This window comes from Pagrus pagrus, assembly GCF_965226575.1.
Source record: "Pagrus pagrus genome assembly, chromosome: 12".
Lineage (NCBI taxonomy): Eukaryota > Metazoa > Chordata > Actinopteri > Spariformes > Sparidae > Pagrus > Pagrus pagrus.
The window spans coordinates 24,631,779-24,659,204 of NC_140196.1; the positions used below are offsets into that span (position 1 = coordinate 24,631,779).

The window sequence follows — 27,426 nt, forward strand, 5'->3', positions numbered from 1 at the left end:
TGATCAAAGTCAGTAGGATTCGTCCTCTGGGCACCACAAATGTCCGTCATGTGCATTCTGCACTATTGACTGCTGCCCATTTTTACAGGAAACACGCAACTATACCTGAGCAAGTAGCATTCTATCCATGGGGACTTTAATGAGAACAATATGTTGGTGCATAAGGTGCATAAACAATGTTTATGTGCATTTACCCTCCTGGTTGTGGCGCAAAACTTTGGGTCAGTGCTGCACAACGTTAAGTTAACAACTGGCAGCATATTTCAAAAAGGCCTATACAACCACAATCATTATAGGAGGAAATCGTTACTCTTTCTTTGCCACTTAAAATGCCCTACATGTACTGTACATCTAGTCCCCTGCCACTTGAAGCACAAGGCTTAGGCCTGACCTCCTAGGTTAAAGCATAGTAGAGGAGAGGAGAGATTATTAGAGAGCAGTGCGGAGAGCGAGGAAGTGGAAACAAGTGTAAAAGGAGGCAAGAAGAGGCTTTATGTATGTACGCATTGAACATTCTTCACCAGTGACTGTGGGAGCCAGTGACACATGAAATATGAGAGACAGCAGCACTCTCCACTATTTATAGCACTGCAAGAGAGAAAGAGAAAGACAGAGAAAGCGACCACACCACATACACTCCAGGGCAGAGTTGGCATCATTTTTTCATTCGCTAAAGAGGAATTGCGCCCAATTTTTAGGATGCACATATGTCACGGCAATGGCATCAGACAGGCCGGTCCGTATATACAAGTCCCATCCATAGTGAGAAGCTAAATGAGTTCTGGCCATCAGTTTTCCTTTTTTAACTAACAGAGCTAAACAGATGCTTGGGGGAAGCACTGGTTCGTGGCTTTCTGTTGTCGCTTTGTGACGATTCAAACCCGTCTGCAGCTCAGCAATGTTTTGCAGAAACTGCTTAAAATGTATCAGCGCTGCTGGGAATGCAACAGCGTGTCCTGTTCTGCTGGAGATAATGATGAAAAGAAGCCAAAATGGAGCCAAGTCAAAGTGGGCACGCAGCTTAAAGAATCATTTCAGTTATGTTATGTAATGTTTAGATGAAGCTTTGACCTGTGAGTAAGAATCAAACAAGGCTGGAAATCATTACTTGGTTCTCTTGTAGTGGCCTAGAAAATGGGTAGCCACTGCTATTGCTAAATTAATGTGGGTTAAAGGGACATCTGTGACTATAAATGGATGGATATTTGGGGAACACTCATCTTTAAACATTATCAACTATAGTACTTTTCTGATGCAAGATGATTTTTATTGATGCGATTCAGAATTGCGTAACATGCCAGCACTGTCAGGCCAGAGCAGCATCAGAACATCAGATAAGAATAACCAGACATGGAGGAAGAATTTGATTTGTGATGCAAGATAAAGAAATAGCCTGGCCTGCCACTTTTGAAACTATGAAATATAGAAAATCAATCTTTCTCCCCTGTTTTTTAAAGACATAAAAAGTCCCACGTTTAAGAAGTGCTGAAGAGGCAAAGCCGATATTTGGAAGTGCTTTGGAACAGCTCTTTGCCTCCTGACATTTCATTCATTCTCACAGTGTCCTAACTTGCATCATGCTGTCCAAACCACAGTCATCTCAGCTGTTTGATGTTGCTGTTCTCATGCTCAGACTGGAGCTTTAGCCATGGTCCGGGGCAGGCGCCGCGGGCAGTTGCACCTCTTTGATGCCGCCCTCCATAAGCGATTTCTTCAATGATGTCATTTCTTCTGAGAAATGCCCTTTCAATGTCGAGCTGATGTATTATGCATGGAGCTACAGTAACTAGCCAGTGTGCTAGTAGTGCTCTGGGGTGGTAATGGTGATGCTCGCAGTGCTGAGAATAGCAGTGGGAAACCTTTGTACCGGAGGCTGAATTCCTTCATGGTGAACTTTTTCTTCCCTCAATGTTCTATTAAAGTTATGTTATCAATGTATATATAACATATCACTGTACAATGAACATGTTCTCAATGCTGCTATAGAAAATCTTTTTAAATGGATTTCTAATTGATCATATTAATTTTAATGCCGTGCATAGCTGCAGAGATGGAGGATACACCATGAAGAAGAGATACACCATGAGAGTATCGAGCTGAATGTATTTCATATTTAATGCATTGATTACTTCCTGTTTTCTAGATTCCAAGTCTTGAGAATGTATGGAAGGCTGAAGGAGCCACGCAAAAAGTTTCCTCTTTTCATGAGATGATGGAATTATACTTTTGGGCTATCAACACAAGCTTTGTCTTCAAAATAAAATAATTTTGGTACATTATGCCGATATCGCAGGTTATAATTATATAATTTTTACAATATATATCATTTCAATTGAAATTTGTATGTTATTGACCTATACAGCTTTTTAAAGTCACTGTTACTAGGATAGTCACGATTATGCCGGTTATTATCCCAGTAATGGAAATTCACCACGCTAAACTTATCCTGAGTGTTTTTTAGTTTCTATGAATATCTCTGTTGTCCCCTTTTGCCTTTGGTCCATTTTGACATAACGCTACTTTATGCTGTTTTCTATTGACTATAGAGACAATAAAATATAAACCCCAATTTTTTTTTTCTCACTATATTTGAGGAAGTGATATTTTGGCTCCATTCTCCCGTTACCTTAAATGTACAACTGACAAGATGTTTAGTGGTTAAAATGCAGAAGTTCAGTCTTTTGTGAAAGTTTATGGAAGTGAAACATCAGGCAGCATATCACTGACCACATGGTAGTGGGATCACTGATTGTGAGTGAGCGGTGGGGCGTAAACTGAAAAATATACTAGCAGCAGCAGCAGCAGCAGCAGGATGACATTTCTGATCAAGTGAAGTCATATTTCTCAACAATGAAATGGTGTTCATGAAATTTGCCATTTGTGTCACTGTCAGGAGAAACTGGAAGTACTCGGGTCATTCCTTGACTTCACATAAGGGCAAAACTTTCATGTGCAATTGCAAATTTTAGCATGCAAACATGCTATACTAAGATAGTGAACATGGTAAACATTACTAAGTAAACATCTGCATGTTAACTTTTTACTTCTGTGCATGCTAGCATGCTGATGTTTGCACGTTAGCATGTAGCTCAAAGCAAGGCTGTGGTTAAATACAGTCTCAGAGAGCTACAAGCATGGCTGCACTTTTAGTCTGATTCAAACCCTCTATACTGGAGTAGCAGTGGGCTTATTTAAATTGAACAACACATTAAGTTCAATTTAGAGTAACTTGTCCCAGATGCAGAATCCTACTGAATGTTAAAAGTAGGTTTGAAGTGTTACAAAGGTGAGGAATACAAATGGAGAGCTATACAGTGAGTTCTTTGGTTAGAGGACTTGGATATACAACATTGAGAGCTGCATCACAGATATTAATAGATGCTGCCGTTCTCAGGACTGTTTTCACAACAATGTTGCATGCTGTGTGGCTAAAGCTGGCTCAAGCTCACCCGTCTCAGGCATTTTCGATGGAGTTCAAAGTCAGTCTCTGTTTTATTGATGGGATGTATCATGGGTATATCAAATCCTTAAACTGAGGATTTGGACCCCCTGTGCAAATACAACTCTGCCCCACATATTTACTTGACTGATGAACATATAAACCCTCAGGAGTTTAGTTCTAACAAACGCTCTGGCAGCCTCTCTCCGACAAAACGCAGCAGTTAGTCCAACGCGGTTAACTTTGAAGTGTCTTCACTCCTGAATCGCCTCGTTCACAGACAGCTTTGTCACGACGCAGTCTTCTGTCATCAAGCTGTTTAAATTCCTTTGTGGGTGGAGGAGGGCAGTGCAAGTTTTAATTTGTCTTTGCACTGTGTTTATCACCGCCGTCGTAACCTCTGTAATTATATCATGTGGTGAAGCCGCTCGCGAACGTAGCTCACCCAGAGGATCTGTGGAAAATATGTATAATTCATGATGTTGATCGTATTTTTAGCTGCTCCAGCTTGTTGTTTGGAAACGTTAAACCAGGGCTACTTTGTGATGAAGATGAGTATCTTCTCCTTGAGTGAACAGTTTGTTTTCCTCCTCTTTTAACTTCCGTCTGCGGCCCACTGGGAGGGTGCGCTGAAACAGTTGGGGCTTTTCTGTTTTCTTTTTCTTTTTTTTCTCAGGTTCCCCCTTCTGAATTTTTAAAGGTAAGAAAATTAACATCAGCGCCCACGTTAAAGTCAGTCTTTCTTATTTAATTCATATTTTTCTGTCGAGCTAAACGACTGAGCTACAATGCATTCAAAGCGGTTCCAATCCAGCGAGTGCCATTACGCGACATAAAATATTTAATGTCTTAAGCTCTGAATTGCCCGCATTGCTGTGTTCGTTAGAGTGGCATAATTTATATGGGAGCGATAGGAGGTCTTTCATTTTAAATTGGAGACGACTGACTCCATGACGTTTGAGTCATGAGAAGCAGATCTTCATGAGCGCTAATCAGAAGTCTGCTCATTGATGCAAACCATTCACTTTACTGTTGAAGACTTGGTGCCTGTGAAAGGTGGATACCAGTGTGTGTGTGTGTGTGTGTTCATGCATTTATTAATGCACACACAACATTTCAACATTTTATTGGTCACAGTGGGAAACTATTTGACCTCTGTATCCCCCTCTACCAGTGTGTGTGTGTGTATTCATCAATAAGAGCACATTAGCAGTGACCTGCATTATGTGGAGGTCAGATGTGTTGCTTGTGTGTTTAGTAGCTCTCTCTCTCTCTCTCTCTCTCTCTCTCCCTGGCCTGAGGTTACCACGAGTAGCTTCCCTGTTGTTGTCCCATCAGCTTACCAGCAGGGGTCTCCCATGGCAACCCAACACTCTCAGCCAATCACAGTTGGGCTCTTTGGCCAGCGTGACTTGTTTCTTAAACTAGGGGTTAAGGCCCAGGACCAGTGGGATTTTTTGTGCTTTTGCTCCCGTGCAGCAACAAGAGCATTACCATCACATGTCCACTGCATGCGTCTGCATTGCATTCTAGTTGCACCATAATGCGCGCCATCATATCTCCTTTGCAATTCCAGTGTCCACTGTGGAGGCCTGGACACACCACAGTCTGTTCAAGGGAGAGAGATCAATCCTAATGAATGTTCTACGTCAATTGTACTGTTGACCGATTGCCAACTCTGTTGACAGTCCTTACCACTGAGGGGATGGACAGCTGGAAAGTCCATCATAGAGGAAGCTATCATAGTGTATTAGCTGTGTCGCTGCATCATTCACTTTTTTAGCATCGTGTCAGAACAGACAGTTCTGAGGCAAGGTAAGGTAAAGTAAGGTAAAAAGATGTTTTTTCAAAGCATCACTGTGTGAAATGATTGTCCTGTTAGTGACCAAGCTAAGCTAATGGGCTAAAACGTTTATTTGACCACTTTCTAGCTTGGAGAGCTTTACTTTCCCTCTTCAGTCAGTTCATATCTAGTTAACTTACTGTCTCTTACTGTATGTTGAGTTTTTCAACAACAGCTCATCCACTCAATCATTCATTAGCGAGTGTATTGCTGAGGACCCAAGGAAACACTGTGTCTAGTTTTTCAGTGTTTTTGCAAGCAGCAACACCAGACGCCAGGCAATCAGCCCGGTCCCGGCACTGAACCAGTTGAACAAAATGGTGTGCAATGGTGAACGTGTGAAAGAAAACAGTAGGGACAAAATAGAAGGAAGCTCCTGGAAATGTTGTGACTGAGCTCAGTTAGCTCCCTAGCTACATAGGATTTGCTGTAATATTATTACAGTTACTAAGGCCAGTAATGTGTTACCACCTGACATGAAGATCCACCGGGTCACTGGCAAACTGTCTAAGCTCGTTCAAAGCAGCTCATAATAATATAGATATTTAAACTTTTGTCAAATGCTATACATGGTTAGATCAGTTAGATTCAGGTTCAGTCGTTCAGTTCATTTAATGGAAACGATAAAAAACAACAAATAAATCATTCGGATGTGCCGGCGTGGTGAGCAAAAGAGACGGAAAAAAGTGGAGTCCATTCCTTGATAATTTATGGTTCTCCGGTCCGTCAGGGTCCACTGATCAAAAGGGTCAAAAAACATTTTTCAGAAAACCCAAGTCCATTGCTCACTGTCTGCCACCTCCGTTCGTCAAACATAAGCACAACTTCCTCTGACTGGGGGCATATTTTTCTTTTCTTCCTGCTCGATGTAGTTGGGTATGTTTGTTCATGTTATGTACCTGCTGCCAACAACATGAAAGTGTCTCCACCTTTTTCTGTTTAGTCTTCACCCCAGGACAGCACCAGGAGTATAGCAAGCGCTTCCAGTTTCGAAGGCCAACTGGCTCTGGTCAGACAGAGCGCAGTTTGGCAGTGAGAGGCGTCTTGTTTGGTTCCTCCCTAAACCCATCTGGGCAGATCATCACTGGATCATCATCAGGAAAAGGTTTTATAGTCTATAGAGATCAGGTTAATCTGAGGCTATAGAAGCCAAACAATATTTCCCTCTTCCATTGTATAACGCCCAGCTGTCCTTCTGCAGCTATTTTGGAGATAGTAACGCAAAAGTAGCGTAACGCATTACTCTGCACAGCCAGTAGAAACCTAGTCCTTGCAAATGATAGTAACTAGTAATATCTGAATATTGCTTCTGACTTGAATTGCTGCCGGTGCATAAAGCATGCATGGATTGGAGAAAAGAGCTGTGACTGAGCTGGAATCCACACAGTCACGTTTAATGGAAATCAGGAGTTGCTGGGGTCGAGCACTGATGACGGGTGAAGGCCTGGCTCGCTCTCTGTGTTCCAGTTCATCCTAAAGGCACAGGCTGGGGTTGAGGCTCTGTGCAGGTCGGTGAACCTCTTCCTCACCTAACTAGGAAATGAACCTTGCATTGCATGAGGGGGCAGTGTGATTGTCGAAACAGTTCCTTCCCCAAATTGGGGACATCATCGCTTTACTGTCTCATTTAAAATATCACTGTATCGAAGCATAAGGAAGCTGAGGCTCTCACCATGAAAAACAGCTCCATACTAAAGCATAAATGAATTGTACATATACTTTTGACCATATAATGAATTATATTACCATCTACCCTCAACCTGCTGATATGATTGTCCTCATTTCATTTGTGTCAGTCAGCTCTTGGTGATGTGCATTATCCTTAACTGCTCTGTAATGAGATTAGTCATTGAGCCACATGAACAGACCTGTCAGAGAGTGATAATTAGATAAACTGCAGGAGGTTCCCACACTCATACAAGGTTGTGGCATTAAATAACTCAAAAGCGAGTGATGTGTCAAATATAACAGTCTCCTTATTTCTTTTAAAAATCTGAAACAAACAGCACAAAAGTTTTCTGCGCTTAAAGGACGACCTTGAAAGAACTTTCCTGAAACAATACCGCCAGATTCATCAATATGCCTCACCTCTCTCCGTCCCAGGATCAACACACATCCCGGGGATAAACCCGCGCTGGAGATTTGCATTGATATGACAGCGGTTTGAAAATGCTTTCCTCAGGATTTCACCACTTGATGAGATCATGAGTAATAGATGAGGCCTGTGTGATCGCAATTCTTCGTGTCTCAACTGTAAGCATGCAGAACTTTCAGTCCGACTCCACCGAACGAAAGAGTGAAAAGCTTCATTAAGTGTGAAAACTCTCTTCCCCAAAAGTATGTCCTCACAAGTATGAGAACACAGGGAGAGGCTTGCTGCGTGTTTGCGTCAAAGAGATGGAACTGGAGATTGAGGGGAACGCGGAGAAAAAGCAAGCGAGCGAATTGACTCGGGGATTTATCGCTGCTTTATTTCAGCGTACAGACAATGAGAAAACAAATAAAATTGTTCAGGTGGGGAACAAAATCATTTCAAGGGGCTTATAAAACATGCCTCTTCACAAGAAACAACAGGCAACAGAAACTAGATTCAAGGCATTCACACACTTTTAATGTCAAGTTTTACACCATCGGCCTTATCAGCGTTCAGACATTTCAGACAATTCAAGGGTGCATATCACCATGATATTTATTCAGTCCACCTGCTGATTGTGGGAAATGTTGTCACAAGAGATGTATATAATTATGCAAGATGACCAGAGTACCATTTACTGTATACTGTATGTAAAATGTGTAGGGGTGAACTGCCACTTACACACAGCAGCTAAAGAGCCAGCCCTCCCTCCCCCGTCCTCTCCCATCTCCCTGTCTTGCCCCTGCTACTTTTCTTGGTATCTTTTCCTCATGTTGGTCATAATTGTCTGTTAGCTGTCTCCACTTTACTTTTTAAATCAGGGCTGCCACCTCTCACATATTGACAGAGAGACTTTTCACATGGTCATTTTCTCATGACGCCAGGACACTGACAGCGCACAGATGGACGAGACCGAGCAGCTCAGGGTCTCTCTGTCCCCCTCTGAGCAGGAGTGAGAGTGAGTTACTATGGTAACGTGAACGCTTTGTGTCTCTGTCAGTCTTAAACGTCCTCCGATTCCTCGTAAGAGGTTTTTAGGTTAGAATGTCTCTGAAAAATCATGAATGTAATTGTACCTCGGTGGTAAAATCAAGCAGTATAACATCATTTTCCATGTTTTTATAACATTTTACGGGTTTGGAGACACGCTCTCACTCTGCCAGGACAAATCTCACACCAAATAAGAGAACAGCTCAAAGTCACTCCTTCATAAAAGAATATAGAGTCTGAACATCAGGCTTTTTTTCTCCAGAGCCCTGCCCACCCTATTTACAATTATGAATGCAATCCAGTACATCACCACAGCCTCAATAATACAGATAATGTTAAATTAACATTTCAATTACAATGTCAACTAAGACTGAACATTATACTCTTCCTAAATGTGGATTTGTAGCAGATCTATTGAATTGGATTCCATTCAGTTGCATAGGCAAACCAAAAAAGTGACCTGGGAGTGTGTGTTGAAGTAGGCACGAGTGTGTTTGGTATAACAATAATAGAAATAATATGAAAGATCTCCTCCACACTTGTATTAAGGCATACATTAAAAAATCTTTAATGTGAAAACAGCCCTGTAGTGTCAATCTCTGTACATACATCATTATACACAGTGAAGCTCAAACATTCAACTGTAGGAAGAGTTTGAGTTTTGACGAGAGGGGGACTTTAAATGAATAATGATAATAATAAGTGTTTATTTTATTATGCTTATTCATCGCTTATTTTGATTGAAACATTTACCAATCGACATGTGACCTCATACTCATTCAAAGAGCTCAAGATTGAAGATTCAAGCCCCGGATCTCCACAGAACCTAAAACCTAAAATCTAAACAGCCACACACACAGTTCCACAAATCATTTAGGCTAGTTAAATACCAGCAGATGGGATCAACAAGCCATCTTCTAATGAATGCATTATGCTACGAGAGTGCATCATGCATTGCTATTTATCCTAGCTCTTATTTATCTGACAGTACCATTGGCTAATAGCTTAATCTTGCTGCCAAGGTGTCAGAAGACAAATTGCCTTTTAGACATATCAATAAATTATGTGTGAAAGCCCCTTTGACATAATCAATAAAAAAAAAAAAAAAGAAAAAGAATCCAAACAAACCAGTTTAGCTAAGAATTATATCCCTCTCCTCCACTCTTGGCTTTCTGTCTATTTCAATAACAATATAGTTTGCTTGTTTTCTGGACCCAATCAACCTGCAGTATCTATTGTCACTGAATTTGGGCAACAAAATCACTCCATTAATTCACCAGAATGTGGAAGGAACAGGAAGTCACGGAAGGCGTATCCATAAACTGACAATAATGATGATAATAAATGACTTAACAGATATGACTCTAACTCCAGACTGAATTGAACAGTTGGCAGCCCTGTTAAAATGGTCAAAGTAAGTTGTTTTTAATATAAATAATCTGTTATTAGTGTTTCTCACACCTGCATTCATTTATTTTTCAGTCACAACATTGACATATTGTCATCTTTAAAAGTTGATAGGGCTAATGTGTTTGCAAGCAGTGGATTATTTACACATCGAAGAGACTCAGAGCTACATTACAATCCATCAGTCTTGTCCTCCTCTCTCTATTAGGCTCTTCACCAACTCCTGAGGAAATGCTCTTTAGCTTTAAATGCTCCACTGTGTTCACCAGCTAGTAGCTAACTTTGTCACTTAGTGCTTTGGTGCCGAGCAGGTAGCGCACGGAGAGTTTTGAGAGCTTTTTCCCACAAACAGCTGCCTGTTGATGCTGGAAATGAGGTTGATGAGAGCGGTGAGAGTGGACTAAAAACAGCTGCGAGCTTTGACACCAACATGTTGGCTGAAAAGATGTTAAAACGCTGTGTAGAACTGAAGGGAACTACAGAGCCAGTGATGGTTCAGTGTAGGTTTATCACTTCAAGCTGCTCCCATTCGACTAATTGTTAGCATTTAAAAACATAATAACACAATATCATCACCACCTCCAGCAGCGTTCCTGCTAAATTAGACCCAGCTTCACACAACATAAACTGCAACGTCGAATCAGGTAAAAAATATTAGTTTTGCTGTAATTTGTTTTTATAAATGCCCTGCTGTGCATCTGATTACGAAGTCACACTGATTGCATTAGAGTAGTGCACAGTAAACATACGAACTCACTACAGTGTCATTTTTAAAACATTAAAAAAGAGTACAGCAAACACAACAAAGTCACACAGCCGTCATGATAACTGTGTTAATTCAACTACATACATAATGTAACTGTCACCAGGGAGACGTTAAGGGAACGCAGTCACTATTAAAACATTTTGCACTCAGATCGCTGATTAAGGCTAGAGCTGTTGTGATGAGATGCGTTCTGATTTCGTTGGAGTCAGTCCCCAACGGACTGACTCAGTGTGCTGAGGTGAAACTTCGTTGGCTCACTATATGACCAAGCAACATATGGTGTGTGTGTGTGTGTGTGTGTGTGATGATAGTTTAGTATATTGACAGTTCTCAGCTAAAAAGAAGCGATAATGAGAGAGGTTAAAGTGTGAAAGTGTGTGTGGCTAGGGGCATATGTGTGTCGTATGTCCTTGAGTGTGTATTTTTCATTATGTGTACATGTGCTGTGTGCTTGCTTGTATAATGTATGGTGAATCGTATAATAACGATCAGCAAGCGGTGATAGTAAAACGGAATGGTGGGGTATTATTATCCCCATGATATAATGTCCATATTTCTTTCTATATTGAGTTGTCAAAATGACCACCTTAATTATCTGAAGGTAATTATCTTTTATGTCAGCTTTGAAGGTGAAATAAATAAATTGGCTTCTGAGCGACATCATCATGAGATGTGCTCACACTGGGGGGGAAAAACTAACTGCAATTACTCTGAGCTTCTGGGAGATCAGCAGTAGTTGATAAGATGTTGTTTGGTGCCAGGAACAGCGTGAATCGCAAAAGTAATGAGTGTAAAATGTTCAATATCCCAAAAAGGAAACCTCCCTTTCATCCCAAAATTAAAGATCGGCTATCATGCAGAGAAACTGCTCAGAAAAAAAATGCAAAAAGGGTTTGTCCGTTTGTGTGCGACTTGTGTGAGCGTTCGTCAGGCTCTGTGATCGATACTTGGTTCATCATTTTGCCGTGGGGTTCGATCAGTGTGAGTTAGTGACACCTGATAATGGTGCAGAATCTTCCTTGTGAGTGAAGCTAATTGCCTGCTTCAGGCATCTAGTATGAGGCTAATGTAACACACGTGGCATATATCCAATGTCTGGTATCTGTAGTAAATAGCAGTATTTTCATAGATGCTAACATTGCGAATACATCTAGATAGAGGGCTTTTCTGTGCTCTGAACTGCTGCAGCTAGCAGACAGCAGAGATATGTCCTCTATTTTTTCATGCTAACATTATTATTATGAGGAGGGCTTATCTGCTTTTAACCCAGGCTAACCATTGGTTTTGGACTTAAATGCCTTTGAGTGCTAACTGTGTGTAGCCTCAGTGTTATTTCTGTTACTAGCTGCTGTGTCCTGCTGGAATATGTGTCATGTTAGCAGGCTAAAGGCTATTAAAGCAAAGAGTTGGAACCGCAGCTAATGTACCTCCAAAGAGTTAATTCACTTCATTCCATCAAGTCCACCAAGTTGCTATTTCCAGATACAGAAAATATAAAATGCCAATAACCTACACAACAAAACACGTACATTAGGTTAATACTGCGGTCAAGGCACTGGTTTAGATCTGGAGTTTGTCCCCAGGCACCACACTACACTACACATACAGATTCTCCTCCTGCTATCCTGACGATGTGATTCACCCCCGTGCTGTGCACACGTCCTTCATGTCTCGTAAATGGAGAATTGTCTTTGAGATGTCCTAGCTGCTCAGAGGTGTGCACTGTAGCGCCCTTGCTGGTATCTCTAGTTAAAACAGCAGACTTTGATCACAGAGAAATACTGCTAATTGAATTCTGTTGGGTGTTTATTTTAGCCTGATTGAAGTTTAAATTTAGGACAAACAGGCTGATGAAGCCTTCGTCTACAGATCTGTGGAGTCACATGACTGTGTAACAAGCTACAGTAGTTTCCCTGCGAGTTGTACAGTTAAGCCAAATCATTTGTGAGTGGGCATAGTAAACACACACAGCCTTTATGGCTTCATTTAAGGTTAGGACATTAAATCTTGTTTTGCAAAGGAGTAAAGGCCTATGTTGTTCTACTCTGTGTTCTAGTATATGTTGTTTTTAAAGGCTCTGAGGAGTAACAGAAAAAAACTTAAAAAGGCTTCGTTATAAAAAGGCTTACTATATATACACTGAAAGATTTTTTTCTTTTGTGTGATTGACTAGCTCCAGACAAGCCAATTGAAAGCCACTGAAATCACAGCCGATCTGAATCTACATTAGCCGCTTTGGTCCAACCTGTCTGCGTCTGTGAGCTTTAAAAGCTGTGATGTTGTTTTAGCACCGCTCAGACTAACAAGTTACTCCTGTTAGGTTTTGATTCTTCTCTCTTAAACTTTTCTCTTTGGTGCGACTCTTTTTCTACTAGCTTGAAAGACTGCGACTAGAAAGGGTGTGAAATGTAGTTCTTCCAGATAGCCCAGTGCCCTAAAAATACATCTGTACCACTCTCACTTTGATGATCATGCTGCTGCTTATGTCTGCTTCTCTGGCTTTTAAATTGGTCCACCAAATCCCTCAGATTTGCTACTAATCCTGCTTCTTTCCTGTGCTGACGATTTCCTTGCAATCAGTAATGTCAGTCTAACTAAATGGGAGGTGAGCATACATACTGTAAATCGACTGAGAGAGTTACAATTACGCATAAGATGAAAAGAGTGTACGTCCCACAGGTTACAAGCTCAAAGTTTTGGACTTTAAACCCGACAAATAGGGTTTGTAAAGCCTTACCAGTGTAAAAAAAGTCAAAAGTTTGTACTGAGTGTGCCACAAAGGAGTTTCCTGAGCATATTGACACAACCTTCACAGCAAATTTGATGGCGGTCTGCCCATTAGGTCAGGAAATTGCAGTGGTACATCTGATCCAATCTGCTGGTATTTATTTCAGTGTCTTGTGTACAAAGATGACATTTTGCCCTGAGGGTGGCTCAAAAGGAGAGGCTGCAGCATCCTAACAGAAAGGTCTGTATTCTGGGGAGCATAGACATGCTCTGTTAACTTATAATGTAGATTCAAAAGAAACGTTCAAATGTTCACAGTTCTTGTTTGGGGTCATCTTCTTGGAACCATCAAATCCCTCAAAACATTTGTGTTTGTGGTGAATGCAGCACATTAAACAGAATTTATGTTGAGATGTTGGTTTTGTTACTCTTGAGTGCTTGAATTCCAGTACAGGTGGCGAGACCAGTCACTTTAACGTGTAATGTGCTGCACTCACATACTCCTTGGATGGCCGCATTTCCTGAGTTTCGAGTCATTCATCCGACTCTGGGGTGTTCATGAGCTTTCAAGCTGAAATGTAGAAACAAATGCAACAAGAAGGGGGATCTCATAAGTTTTCCCAAACAAGAACTCATTTTTCAATCTTTCCAGCACAGCATGAATGAAACACTTCTGTTTGCTATCATGGCAACATTGACAAAACGTGTTGAAGTGCTCATCTTTGCGTTGATGACATCATTAATATCTCGTATGTCTTGCCTGATTATCAGATTCCTCTTGCAGTTGCTATAGGAGCAGTTAATGAACCAAAAAGAAGCAAAGCTGTTGATATTTCTGTCTTCTTACAGCAGCCTGCACTGATGTTAATCTTATCCACGATTGTTAACACTTTTGTAGCCATTTTTCTCTTACTTTTTTACACAAGTGTACAGTAGCTTAGTTGCTCCATCTGAATAAAATTGGAGGCATGGGAGCTGATTCAGTGGTCCGGAAACAGGTTGCATGCTGTGGAGGGAGTTATCTCAGTTACCTGCTGCGACTAGACTGCAGGTGTCTACAATTGGGAAGTGGGGTGAGCCTTGTCCATGATTGAGCTTTACTTACACTGCTTTACGTGAATCTGTTCACTTGTAGTTGCTTTTCTTGGTGATCTTCCACTAGATCAAGCTGCATTTCTGTTTTAGATTAAATATAGCCCAGTCCTCTGTTGTTATGCGCTAATAATGTGCTTGTCACAGGTCTAATCAGCCACATTAGCTGTGGTGTTTGTCTCGTCAAGAGCCTGAAGGTTTGTTAAACCTTAAAGACCATCATCAAGCTCCATCATCCATCAACATCTGAGTTCTACCATAAAACCTGCTGTCAGACCATATTTACAGCTTCTTTTGTCAGTCGCATTGTTTTTCAGCCTCCTCCGCCATATTTACATGATACTGGTTGACTAATGCTCTTCCTTCCTTCTGGGTAATTAGCCAAGTGTACGCAAAGCATGACTGTGCTGGGATAAAGACAAAAAGAAATCAAAGTGAAACACCCAGGCTGTTATTGAAGTCATCAGCTGTCCTTGGAACTTTACAGCTATTCTGATTATGTAATCAGCAGCACTTTCTATCACACACAGACAAACATCAGTGAGCATCATTAGCATTTGTGCCACAAATAGATATAGCCGTTTGAAATGAAAACACAATCATTTAGACTCCGTTAGATTTGGATTCATATTCAGTGAGCGAGGCGTTCAGGCAATAATGTCACTGGCTTTGTGTTTTAATGGTAGAGATAATACATTATATATATATGTTAAATGATAGATTTTGATCGTGGCTAGTCACCTCTTAATGGTTTGTCATCAGAGCTGCTGTTCTTAAGTGACACTCAGAGGGATGCAGTCAGTCGGTACGTGTTTGTGTGTATTAGTGTGTGTGTGCAATATAAATGTCCATTAGCATCTGGACATTCACCACAGATAGGTTTGGTTGATGGGTGATTAAAGCTCAATGATGCTTGTGAGGCCATCTGCCATTGTCTGCCAGTGACAGTTCTGTAGTCATTCAGTTCAAATGCTTTACATATGGCGCACCCACACAGGTGATTTGACGTATTTTTGGCTGCTTAGACTCAGGATTGTGTCGGGCCGTCACATCCCTGACTCATCTGTTAGCTTTGTTGCATCTGCTACATTTGACAAATTGCACCTTTATCATTCTTAACGGTGCATGAGTGCGGAGTCCGGGGACTTTTGTGTAATTCCCAGCAGAGCACCAGCCACCTTCAACCTGAGCAGATGTGTAATCAGCAATAACTGAAGACACCTGTGTTGGCGTGCAGGGCCTGTAAACGTTTGTATCCAGCCATATAGTTTGGGTTGATGAAGCTTGTCTGCTCGCATGTCTTCAAAATGAGTTTCATACAGGCCAGTTTTCATTGGCTGGTTTTACAAGAATGTGATGCTGCCCAGATGATGTTCTCTTGAGATAACAAAGAATTCAACATGTCCTCAACTGCCAAAACATGATATTAAAAAGCATCCACTGTGAATGTGTTTTATTTGGTTTAAGGCCATCTTTTACAGCAGTTTCACTTTTCATAGACAGAAAAGCGCAGGTGTTTCTAATCAACTCATTAACAATGGACACCTGTGAAGCCTGCGACAGTGAGCCAGCATGCACATTACCAGGGTCCTGAACCTGAAGCAGCTAAATAGAATTCAGCCACCGTTCATCATATTATTAACACCTGTGTTTTTCCAATGGTGATATTTTGAAATATTTTGTGTAAAAGGCATATATTTGCTTCTGGTATTGCCTGCTTAAATAGGTCATATTATGCTTTTTGGGATTTTGCCTTTCCTTTATTGTGTTATGTGGCATTTGAGTGCATGTAAAAGATCTGCAAAGTGAAAAGGTCCACACCAAAGGGAGAGAAAACACTGCTCCTGCACTGCCCGAAACGCCTGGTTGAGATTCCAGCCTTTACTTCCATAACTTATGTGCATCTCTATGTAACAGGCGTTATATTTTTATATATTTTTTTAAATGTGTACACTCCAGTCAGTCAGTAGACATCTAGAGGCCGTAATAATTATTACAGCAGCAAAGTAGAAGTGGAAAGAGCGGCACAGTCCGCATAGGGAGATTATACATGCAACATGCACAGGACTCTCACCCAGGAGACTGCATTTTGTGCCCAGTGTGACACCGAAAGTCAGTGGGTTATTCAACCCAAACCACCATGTTTTCTTAAATCTAACCAAATAGGCTACTTTTATTGCCTCAACACTGATACGCTGCAACTGTCATATGCACCACAGATGCACATCATCTCAGGTTGTCAGCCTGTTGGAATACACCACTGTCCTTTATATCTCCCAGTTTTGATGTGTATTGGCTCTCCAGAAAATAGGCAATTTCATCACATTTGCTCGCCGGATGGGCACACCCTGGCAACTGTACCTTAATGACTGCTTCTGACTTTACAGCATGTCCATTGTGTGTTATTATGCATGAACACAGCCAGTGGCCAGTTTGTTTTTCCTAGGATGGAGAAGAAATGACCCGCCATACTCTGCCTCTCATTGGTTAGTACTTGTTGCCTGTGTTGGTTATGCTTAGTTGCAAGGTACTTTTATTGTCATTTTTTAAACAAGGGTTTTAAAAACAAAATACTGATTAAGCCCTTAAGGTCCTGCTACATCTATTTTAGACAATGGAGTGTTGAGGATGAAATGAGGAGTCTCACAGTTGGGGAATGAAGCTGCTCTGTAGTCTGGTGGTACGGCAGCGGATACTTCTGTATCTTTTGCCAGATGGCAGCAGGGTGAACAGACTGTGGCTGGGGTGGGTGTCGTCTTTTAGTGTCCTTTGGGCTCTGTGCAGACATGTCACTTCACCGATGTCACTGATGCTCTGTAGATGGGTGCCAGTGATAGTCTGAGCGGTTTTAATCACCTGCTGTAGAGCCTTCCTGTCCTGGTTAGGCATGAGGAGTGATGATCAGTTTGGATAAGGGTAAGAATACTAAGGTAAGCCAATCAGAAGGAGTATAGGGCAGGTTATGCTATCCCAGAGTTAGGGTCATGAGCTGGTGTGTGTTGTACTTTAAGTGGTATTAATCTATTAATACTGGATATGTTAATACTAAATGCGCCATTATGCTCACCAGCTAGTCATTGACCTTGTCTGTCTGCCGCCTGATACTGAGCAGAGCATGGCGAGAGTGAACCACAGCAGTACATTTGCAGGAAAAATCAAAACAATGAGCTGAATGACGCTTAAGTGTTTGGTCGAACACTTGGGGAAACCGCAGTGTCTGATGGTAATTGTCTGTGGGCTCATCACTACCCAGTAATTGGCGAAGCTTTAAGGATGTCACACTTCCTGGATCAATACAAACATGACCGATGGACCTCAGTCACTTTATCTAAAGTGTAGTTGGAAAGCAAATTATCAGTAAACATGTTTTGTAGGAGACAGGGTCACAGTTTGATTAAACTATTCTCATTAGTATGTTAGAGTATATCGTACCTGACCTCAATTAGTCAACATAAAAATCTGCTCCATTTAACCATCCTGTTAAAAGGCACCATTATACGCTTGCTGAAGTTCTTTGCACCGAGGCTTGTCCCTGTGTTTTGTTCAATCCCGAACACAGATCAGAGGAGAGTCACATGCAAACTTCAATCCCTGATACCCCATGTTTAATTTAGTTCGTCTAATTCACTGTGGCTGTTGTAGAAAACAAGCTTGAAAGAAAATCACGCACGCATCACAGAACTCTTAAGGGTAGCAGCGAAAATGAAAGGCATATCTCCGCTGTGGACTGCAGGTCCTAATAAATACACAATGAGACACAGACAGCGCTAATTACATTGTTAATGTAAGTGTTAAAGTCTTGTTACTTTGAAAGCGGAGTCGTGGGCACAGGGTCTAGACAAAGGGACAGATGACTGGTGAAGCCAAAACAAAACACTGCAGCAAGTTTTAATGAGGCGGCGAGGGACTGCCCGTCAAACACATAACAAACACGCATCCCAGAAGGGATGCACACGCACAAATATATACACACGCGGGGAACGCTCTGGTGCTCCGTGCACACGCGTACGCAGGCGTTCAGTCGTGCAACACACGTGCATCTGTAACGCAGTTTCTACATGGACATTTAGCTGATTTGCTGCTGATATGTGATGAACTCCGTCTTCACCAAAACACGCCTGTCTCAGACCTGACTGACGAGCTTAAAGGGTCAAAAGATTAAGCTCAATATTCCCTGTGTCAGGCATGTCAATCATAGCAGCGTGAGCTGCATTTACAATGTTACAGCAATATCAGAGATTACCGCTTTGAAATGCGGGGCTAAATACCCCTGCATTACGGCGCTGAAATATAGACCTAAAAATCCAAGATTATACTTCAGTGAAATAAAGCCTTTAGGCCTAATCCATATTCAAAGTCTTGTCTCTAGCTGGGCTGTGGGCCTCTATAACCTAGTTCTGACGGCTGTTATTGGGGAAAGCTGCTTTGTACTGGTCAGTTGTGTGATGAGGGCTTGGACACGGTCTGTTGAGCTGACCTATATTTGGCTGCCTGCCCTGTCTGCACAGTCAAAACCAGAGCTTCTCTCTTGTTTTGTTCTATAGGCAAATTGGGCCGCCGGGCACTCTCCGACGCTCTCTGATCCAGTTCTCTGATCAAGTTCGAGACTGGATGGGCTGTCATGTGCAATGTTTCATTCATAAGTATCCACAGAGATAAAGTTATGAGGGAATTCAAGTACAGCACAGACTCAGAACTTCTTTCTCCATTAGTGTGGTGTAATCTGTAATATTGGTGCAGAAATGTATCAACTCACACTAAGGGATAGGAAAAACATAAGTCACATAAAACGAGAGTCTACACCCATCGAAGAGAAGCTCTGTAGAGCTGTACCAAGGCACAATGGTGCTTTGAGCTTAATGCTAAGATCAGCATGCTAACATGTTGTTTTGCAGTTCATTTTCTCTTTTACTGTGTTCATCATCTTGGAGCAGTGTGCTAGAATGCAAAAAATCACACAACATATGCACTACAGTACAGCAAAGAGTGATGGGAATGTCAGTTTTGCAGTATTTGGTCAAAAAACAAATTGTTCATCCTCTGGGGACCATGAATGTTGGATGGATTTCAGAACCAGATTTCACAGCAGTCCATCCAATAATTGCTGATATGGACCAAAAGTACGGCTGGCAAACTGACATCGCCGTACCTAGAATTTAAAAACTTCAACCATCTTCTTCAACCACCTTTCGAGAGATTTTAGGAGGCAGAGGCTGTGTTTTTGCATGCTGTCCACACTAATCAAGGCTTTTTCACACCCATAAATGGTGCTGTTCAAAAAATCAGGCTTTAGAGTGGATACATTTTTTAAAGCCTCTGTTGTGCTGTAAAACAGGGGAAATAAAACTTTCCTGAACTTCTGGCTTTTTGTTGGGCTTGAATAATGTTCCCCACTCAGTTTTTCATCGACTCCTACAACTGAAGTTTAATCTCAGACTGCAGGTTGTATCCCTGCTCCAGAACATTGCTTTTCACAATTGTTTATACAGTCTATCATTTGTCAGTACAGCACGATTGTGCAAGACCAAGCAAATACATTAAGTGGATGAATGGACAAATGGATCTGACAGTAGTACATTAGGAACACATGGGTAAATGTGGCAGTCATATATATTGTTCAAACTGTGTATGGTCAAGTCATAATGTGAGGGACAATGACAGGTCAACCCTTCCATAGTACACCGGGGAGTCTAAAAATAAAATGTCAGTTCTTCAGAAGTCTTTGTCAAGGGAGATGTAGCTGCCCCCACTTTTTAACTTTTCATAATGGTCATGTGGCCTGTGTTAGAAGGCCCATCTCCTCTGTGCACTGCATGCATGACTCAGTTTTCTTTGCTCCAGTATCCACTGTAGTCCTACTGACTTAACTGAAGTGAAATGGAAAACAAACAATCCAGTCTGTTGGCTCTCAGTAGCTGATTCAGTGACACCACGTTTGAACGTTTAATTCAAAGAAATAAAAGGCACCCTTGCTGGAGTTTTGCTGCTGCAGCATTAAAGGGACAGTTCACCCCAAAATCAAAAATACATTTATTTTGATTTATCCATCTAGACTGTTTTGGTATGAGTTGCCAACTTTTGGAGATGTAGAGATGTCTGGTCTGTGGGGCTCAAGTGCCAAAAAACTCAACAGCAATGTCTCTTCAGAAATCATTACGTAGGCCTTCTCTAGTTAATGCTGTTATGAGCATGTCATGTTGGAACTATTTTCTTTCTCCGGAACTACAAGTTCTCACCACACAGAAGGTAAAGTGCAAAAACTCAGGGACTAGAGGCACGTGTTTACAGCTGGCCTCCTTGATTGAACTGAAACGTTAGCTTGTTTAGTTAGCTAGCCTCTCATCCATGAAAACATGCATGCATCCTTCTGTGCATTGATACAGAAAGAAAATAGTTCCTCCATAAAACTGCACACAAGTGACATTGCTGTTGAGGTTTTCTCTACAGCCGATATCTCCAAAACTCGGAAACCTCAACTTAAACCAAACCAATCTGGATGGATAAGCAGCACTACAGGTAAGAAGAAAAATATCATCAAAAAGTGTAGCTAGCACTGCTAGCTTAGTGATGTAGTGAGTACTTACGGGGCTAATTTGTGAACTACTGTAGCTGGGGAGCTATGGGTAATATCGCTAGCCGGGAACCTTCTAATGCAGGTCAGTCACAGTTGCTCTCTGCATTTCTGTCTATTATCTCTGCACTGTGCCTTTTACTCCCTATCCCTATCAATAACACTTTAAAACAACATAAAGCTCTCCAAGCTAGCTAGTTTGCTAAATGTCAGTTATAAAGCTTGTTAGCTTGGCTGCTAATGGAACAATAATCACATATTTTTCCAAGATATATTTGCACTATGGAGTATTTTTTAGAATTTTAAGAATGTCCTTCTTTTGTTGAGCAGTTTATTTTCTGACACAGGAGGTTCAATAAAAAAACACCCATAAATAACATAAAAAGCCATGATAGCGTCCTCCATTTTGGACTCACTGACTCCTTGTTCCCTCAAAGGACAATACGGTTAGGACTGTTTGCCATTGCTCAACAGCATGAGACAAAGTTTAAGTAGAAGTTGCCTTCAATTCAGTGAAATTAGAAATAATCAGTGTTGGGTAACATTAATTTTAAAAGTAAATTATTACATTACAAGATTACGGCCATTAAAAAGTAAGTTGTTACATTACTGAGTTATCTACTGAGAAAAGTAACGTAGTTAGAGTACTTTAGAGTGACCAAAAAGGACGGTAAAACCCCTTTGTAACTTGTTGCACATGTTGCTTATGTTGTCCAGACTGCATGTAGCCAGCCGCACATGTAGCTTTGAATTTGTTGACTCGATGGTCATTTTGTAGCCTTCGTTACAGCCCACAGTCGGTAACTCTGCAGCCTTATAGGAGTGACAGACACAATATAACAATAACAGCTCTTTATTCTGCTAACAATCTGACAGTGAACTGGGCAGAGGCATGCATTACTGGGCACAGCTGTTTGAATGAAAACAATACAACAAGCACTTATCCTCCAGGCACAAATTGAATTTCACCGTGATATTGTTCTTGTCCTTTTCACCCCAAAATTCAAAATAATGGAAATATTTCCACAAAGTTAATGCAGTCCTCTCTGCCATCTCGCGACACTAAATTTGCTAGTTATGCATGCGCACAGACACAACTGTAGGTTTACCTTCCGCTGGCACGCAGCCACCTGCTAAGCAGCAGGAGAGAAACAGTGCAAACACTCGGGGATTTTATTTATTTTAGTGCCGGCAAAAGGAAAAGACGGCTATTTTTTCCAGTAACGGATTACTTTTATGAAAAACTAGCTAAATAACAGATTACTGGAATTGCAGAACTAACGCGTTTCGTTACTTGTTACAACGAAAAAGTACTCTCACGGATGACTTTGTAACAAGTAACACCCAACACTGGACATGATATATAAAATATACTATAAATAAATGACATGCTGAGTTTTGAATTGGTCTGGCAGCTGGACCAGTAGCTCCGGGTGGCTAATAACAGAATGTATTGCTCAGTGACATTACTAAGACAGTTGGCTGTCTTTAAGACAAGACAATGTGCTATAATCACCCTGTAATCACAGAGGCCACTGCACAGCAAACGTTTTAAAGCTTAAAGACAGGTGAGCATTTTCATGGTTGACAAATACCTCAGGCTACCACAGAGGGATTTAGAATTGTATATTTTTGTGAGACACAGAAGGATGGAGACAGATTAGGATTGGTAGAGGTGATAATAAGAATGATCGTGTGTGATGTGACTACCTGCAGAGCAAAGAGGGAAAGGGAGGAGAAGTAAGAAGGATGGAGGAAGGAAGTAAGTAGGCAGGGAGGAAGGTATGAGAGGAAAGTGTCAGGGGAGGATGGAAGACACGTGCCAGCACATGATGCAGTTTTGGCCGCACAGCATAAACAGAAAAGAAGAGGGGAAGAGGGGGTGGCGTTCAGAACGTGAAGCATGTAGTGGTGTCACGAGGCCAGATAGGTAGCCAAGTGTTCTTGAGTAACAGTGCATGGTCATGTGAGGGGGTTTGGGTGAGGATGCTGGGAAGGCTCAGGTGCACCGCAGCGTTGCAGGTTCAAATCCAACCTGCCAACCTTTCGGGTCATCATCCTTCTGTCACCCTCCGCTGCGCGCTGCCTAATAAAGCAGAAATGTGCTGAAAAGCTGAGGAGACGCTGAAATAGGTCAAGTGAAGAGAAGTGGGCAGGAAGAGAGGGAAGGAGGGGAGGGGAAGTTTAGAGGCATTGAGGCAACAAGAAGGAGGAGGATGCGATGTGGAGAGGCATGAGGAGGAAAGGAGGAGAAAGAGATGTAGTGTGGGTAGAAAGGTGAGTGGTTATGAAATATTTAAGTTGAGAACTAGTGACGAGGGATGGATAGGTGGAGAGGAAGAGGAACACTCTCCAAAATGGAAGACAAGTAGAGCCAGGTCAGCCATATTAGCAGCCGTCAGTGACCAGAGATTGTTGCCTAGCAGCCTGCAAGAGTAGTTTCTCTCTCTTCTTTTCTCCTCACCCTTTCTGTTCCCGTTGTATCGCTCTTTTCTCCTCACCTCACCTCCTCCTCTCTGCGCTCTCTCACTCTCACTCTCTTTCCACTCCTCTTTTCCTTTCACCTTTCCATCTCCCCTCTGCTTTCCACACATATCCCTCCACTCCGCTCACAGGCTTCTCTTACATTTTTTTTTTCTACCTCAGTACTCTGCTGGTGCTACCTCATGCCGACAGCCAGCCTTTTTCTGTGTGTGAATGTGTTAGATTCCTCATGACAAGCCTTTCATCAGTGTGTAAAGCTGGCTGATGCAGCTGTTACACCAGCTCTGTGCCGCATCAGGATTACATGGCACATGTGAACCCCGTGTCCTCCAACGCGTGGTCAAATACAGGATGACACATGGCATCGAGCATGCAAGTGTGTGTTTGTGTGTGTATGCCGGCCCTTCTTAAATTAGGTTTGGGCTTTTTTGGGAAAGCCGATATTTTTTTGCTGATGTTATCTTGATAAAAGCTATTATTTAATGTCATAAAAATGTATGGTGAATGCTTCAACTATTACTTTTACTACAAATGCTACTATAGTACTATTAACTTGACTGTGCTGGCACTACAACTAGTCCTTCAAGTGCTATCAGGATTACTTTTTTAGTTCTGACATAAAGAAGTATTCAAGATTCCCCTTACCAGATTTCCAATTTTGCATAAAATCAATGTCTCTGTGGTTCACACGTTTAGAAATATGTCATATTTAGTTCTGTGATGTGAAAACCGTCCGTAACTCTCAATACGGTACAAAGTATGTTGACTTTTAGAAGTCATATAGTCAAATGAATTATGTGCATGTCTGAATTTTTAATTGACAACATTTCCTTATTGTCCTTATTGAATAAACATTGCCAAATTGTGATTGGACATCTGTAACTTGAGCCTAAAACGGAAAAAGCTGGTCTTTATCATTTTTATTGTACACGCCATTTAAACCATCAAACCAACAATGAATCTTACATAGTAAGAGGAAGTCTGATATATCTCTGTCATTGAGCTCCATTGTCTAAAAACTATTGAAAACACATCACTGGGTGACATGTTTTACACACACTGTAGTTGATTTTTGACTCAATCCCACATACACCATCCTGCTAAGTACTCAGTAAGAACAGCAAATGTGTATTAATCTGTTGCTAAAAATAAATTTCCTCTTTAGGGTCGATAAACACTAAGGTAACCAGCTGTTTGAGGAAGTTATTGGCAAATTAAAGTATATATTCATGACATGCCTATAAGGATCATGCTTTTAAAAGCTCAGCAGGAGTCCACGGGCCTGTGGCTGACAGCCACAGACAGTCTGGAGTCTGTCTAACATGCTGTTGGGTTTATTATTTCCATTGAAATTGTTGAAAGCTACAAAACTATAGAGTATTGCCAAACATATGCTTTCATGTTGGGTTGTCTGCCAAAAGATGCTATGATTCCAATTCTTTATTATATTCTTTATTATTCTAACAAAGTAATATAAAGCATTACTGATAAGATTTCAGTAATAAGATAAGATAATAAGACTTTTACTATGTGAGGTACCACCTGACCTTGTCATCTGGGGTAGACTTGATACGTACAGATATGTACAGATATGTACAGTACCTTTTTAGTATGAAATGTACAAATCTGTTGACCCAAGGCCTGGAAATATCATTATGAGCATGGTTCAGAGTGCATTGGGTATGGTACTCTGGAGTATAGATGTACTACCTTGGTACTGCTACTATCTATCTCTGCTTGTAGTACCATGACTTTTTTGCTGGACTGCCATTAGATCTTTCACTGTTCTCTCTCTGGACTTTGCACACTTTCTTCTCACTGGCCTAGATTTCCTGTTCCAAAGATGTACCCGTGCACCTGTCCAGGATGTGTCACTGCCCGTTGCAAAATGCATGCTGGGATAATCTCCAGCTCTACATGACCCTGAACATGAATAAGTCAGAGAGAAAATGAAAAAAAAAGTAATCATCACACAGAAAGGTTGCAGTGGAACCGGATTTAGTCCAATAGTAGGTAGTTTATCAGTGATCTTACATTTTGCAGTAGCCTCGCTATGTCTCTGCTTTCATGTTACAGTCCATATGAGTGTGTGTGTATAGTTGTCCTCGAGTACAAGTGTAGGAGAGTGTCGGTGTAACAGCCACAGTGTAAATGCTGGCACGTCACAGTGTCTTTAATAATAGTAAAAGAGTTGCATGTTCCCTTGTTTTACAGGAGGTATGCCAGTGCCTGAGGTGGAGTCTGACACTGCCAGCGCTGCCACCATGTTGAGTCCCGTCCTCAACGCCTCCAACGGAGACGGCTCCGAGTCTGAAACCACCTCCGCCATCCTCGCCTCCGTCAAGGAACAGGTTAGAATGCTGTGTGTGTGTGTGTGTGTGTGTGTGTGCATGCAATATACATTAGGGGTTGTCAGAATTAATGAAATATGAAGAAAGTAGTGAGGATAATTTCTCTAGTCCTTTCAGGGAGAGACAGGAGGACAGTAAACAGTAAACACAAATGATGGAATGGTCATCTGAGCTAATGTGTCACAAATATGTCATCACATTTTCATCTTCTTGCAGAAAGCCCTGGGCTACTGCCTTTCAGTGTAATTTTGAAAATGCTCTAATGTGGTGGGATGCATCATTTCAGTACATTTTTTCAAAGTCTGTGTGGCTTTGTTGGAGATACTGTGTATGACGAAGGAGTAAAGAGACAAGAAACCCCATACCTTGATTTTTTTTCCCAGTAAAACTAACATCAGGCTGTCGAGCTACACTTTGGTGTGTATTATGTATTTATGAAGCTTTCAGAATATTCATGACTCTGCCAGAATGTGTTTTGACATGTTTAAACTTATCTTTCATTTCTTTTTGCTACTAGATGTCTGTCATTACATTACTGTTAGAACAGGGCTTCAATTTTTTCACCACTATCCCAAAAAACAATTGTAACTGTCCCGACATGAATGTAAACCCAAAATTAAAATGTTGCATCATATTTTTCATAGGTCTCACTCTAAGTAGTCACCCATAGCAACTATACTGAGAAGAAACGCTCCATTGTAGTCAGTCTCGGTTCAGTTCGGCTTTTGCTAAGTGATAGCCTACATATACATACTCTACATGCATATACACAAAAATCACCTTCCCCCCGGTCAAGATCTCTGTTCCTCCCAAACACATTTTCTATCATCCCAGTGAGGACAGGACGTAATTAGTCTCAAGCCCATTGAACTTGCTCTGAATTTTAAATTATTCCTGTGTGTGTATAAGTGTCTAAGTGTGCTGTCCGCCTACATGCTATGTTTTGACATCTGTTAAAAGCATATAATATAGGCCTTAAACATAGATTGAATTTTCTCAGTTGAGACGGTAGTGGCAGATTCTGCATCGGCTATATGAGATGTAGACAAAACTTTGGAGATGATGACAACGAGACGTCATAAGCAGACATTTGGCAAACATTGCAGAACATCTAATAACAAAATCTATTCAAATAAAACTATCCTGGATTTTCAAAATCCACAAAAGCCAGATTAAATGCAGTATGACTCATTTCCACTGCTGATTAGCAGTTATTTCACTATACTTAATATTCAAGATGCACTGATCTGTCTGACATATTTTCATAATGTCTCCAACTTGATTTGCCTGAAAAGCAGTCAGTGTTTCCCTGCATGCTTGAATAACCTTCCATGTCACATCTTTCATAAAGGTGAGAAATTAAACCATTGGGGGTAACCAAAAACAAGATTTTCCTGACAGTCTTCAGATCAAACCGTGCTTGATTATTTGTGGTTTGAAGGCGATTTGGACCAACTGCTGATGATAGTGGATCCACGAATGTAGAGCTCAAGCTAAGCTACTGTTAAATCCAACTGGTCTTATAAGGAAGATCATTTGGTAACCATGGATATCATGTTCGTATGTGCAACAGCACATGCCAGCAGGTATTTTTCCTGATCAATCAGAAAGTGAAAGAAAGT

General features: G+C 41.3%; 1 protein-coding gene across 6 annotated transcripts in view; it reads left to right on the forward strand.

Moving 5' to 3' along the window:
• ctnnd2b (catenin (cadherin-associated protein), delta 2b) overlaps window positions 1-27,426 on the forward strand; it is a 183,561-nt gene that overhangs the window by 12,817 nt on the left and 143,318 nt on the right. For all 6 annotated transcript variants that reach the window (XM_084369513.1, XM_084369514.1, XM_084369515.1 and 3 more), the window contains exon 2: window positions 25,668-25,804. In XM_084369513.1, the coding sequence (XP_084225639.1) occupies window positions 25,673-25,804 (132 nt within the window). In that variant the 5' untranslated portion in view covers window positions 25,668-25,672. The remainder of the gene's footprint in view (window positions 1-25,667; window positions 25,805-27,426) is intronic.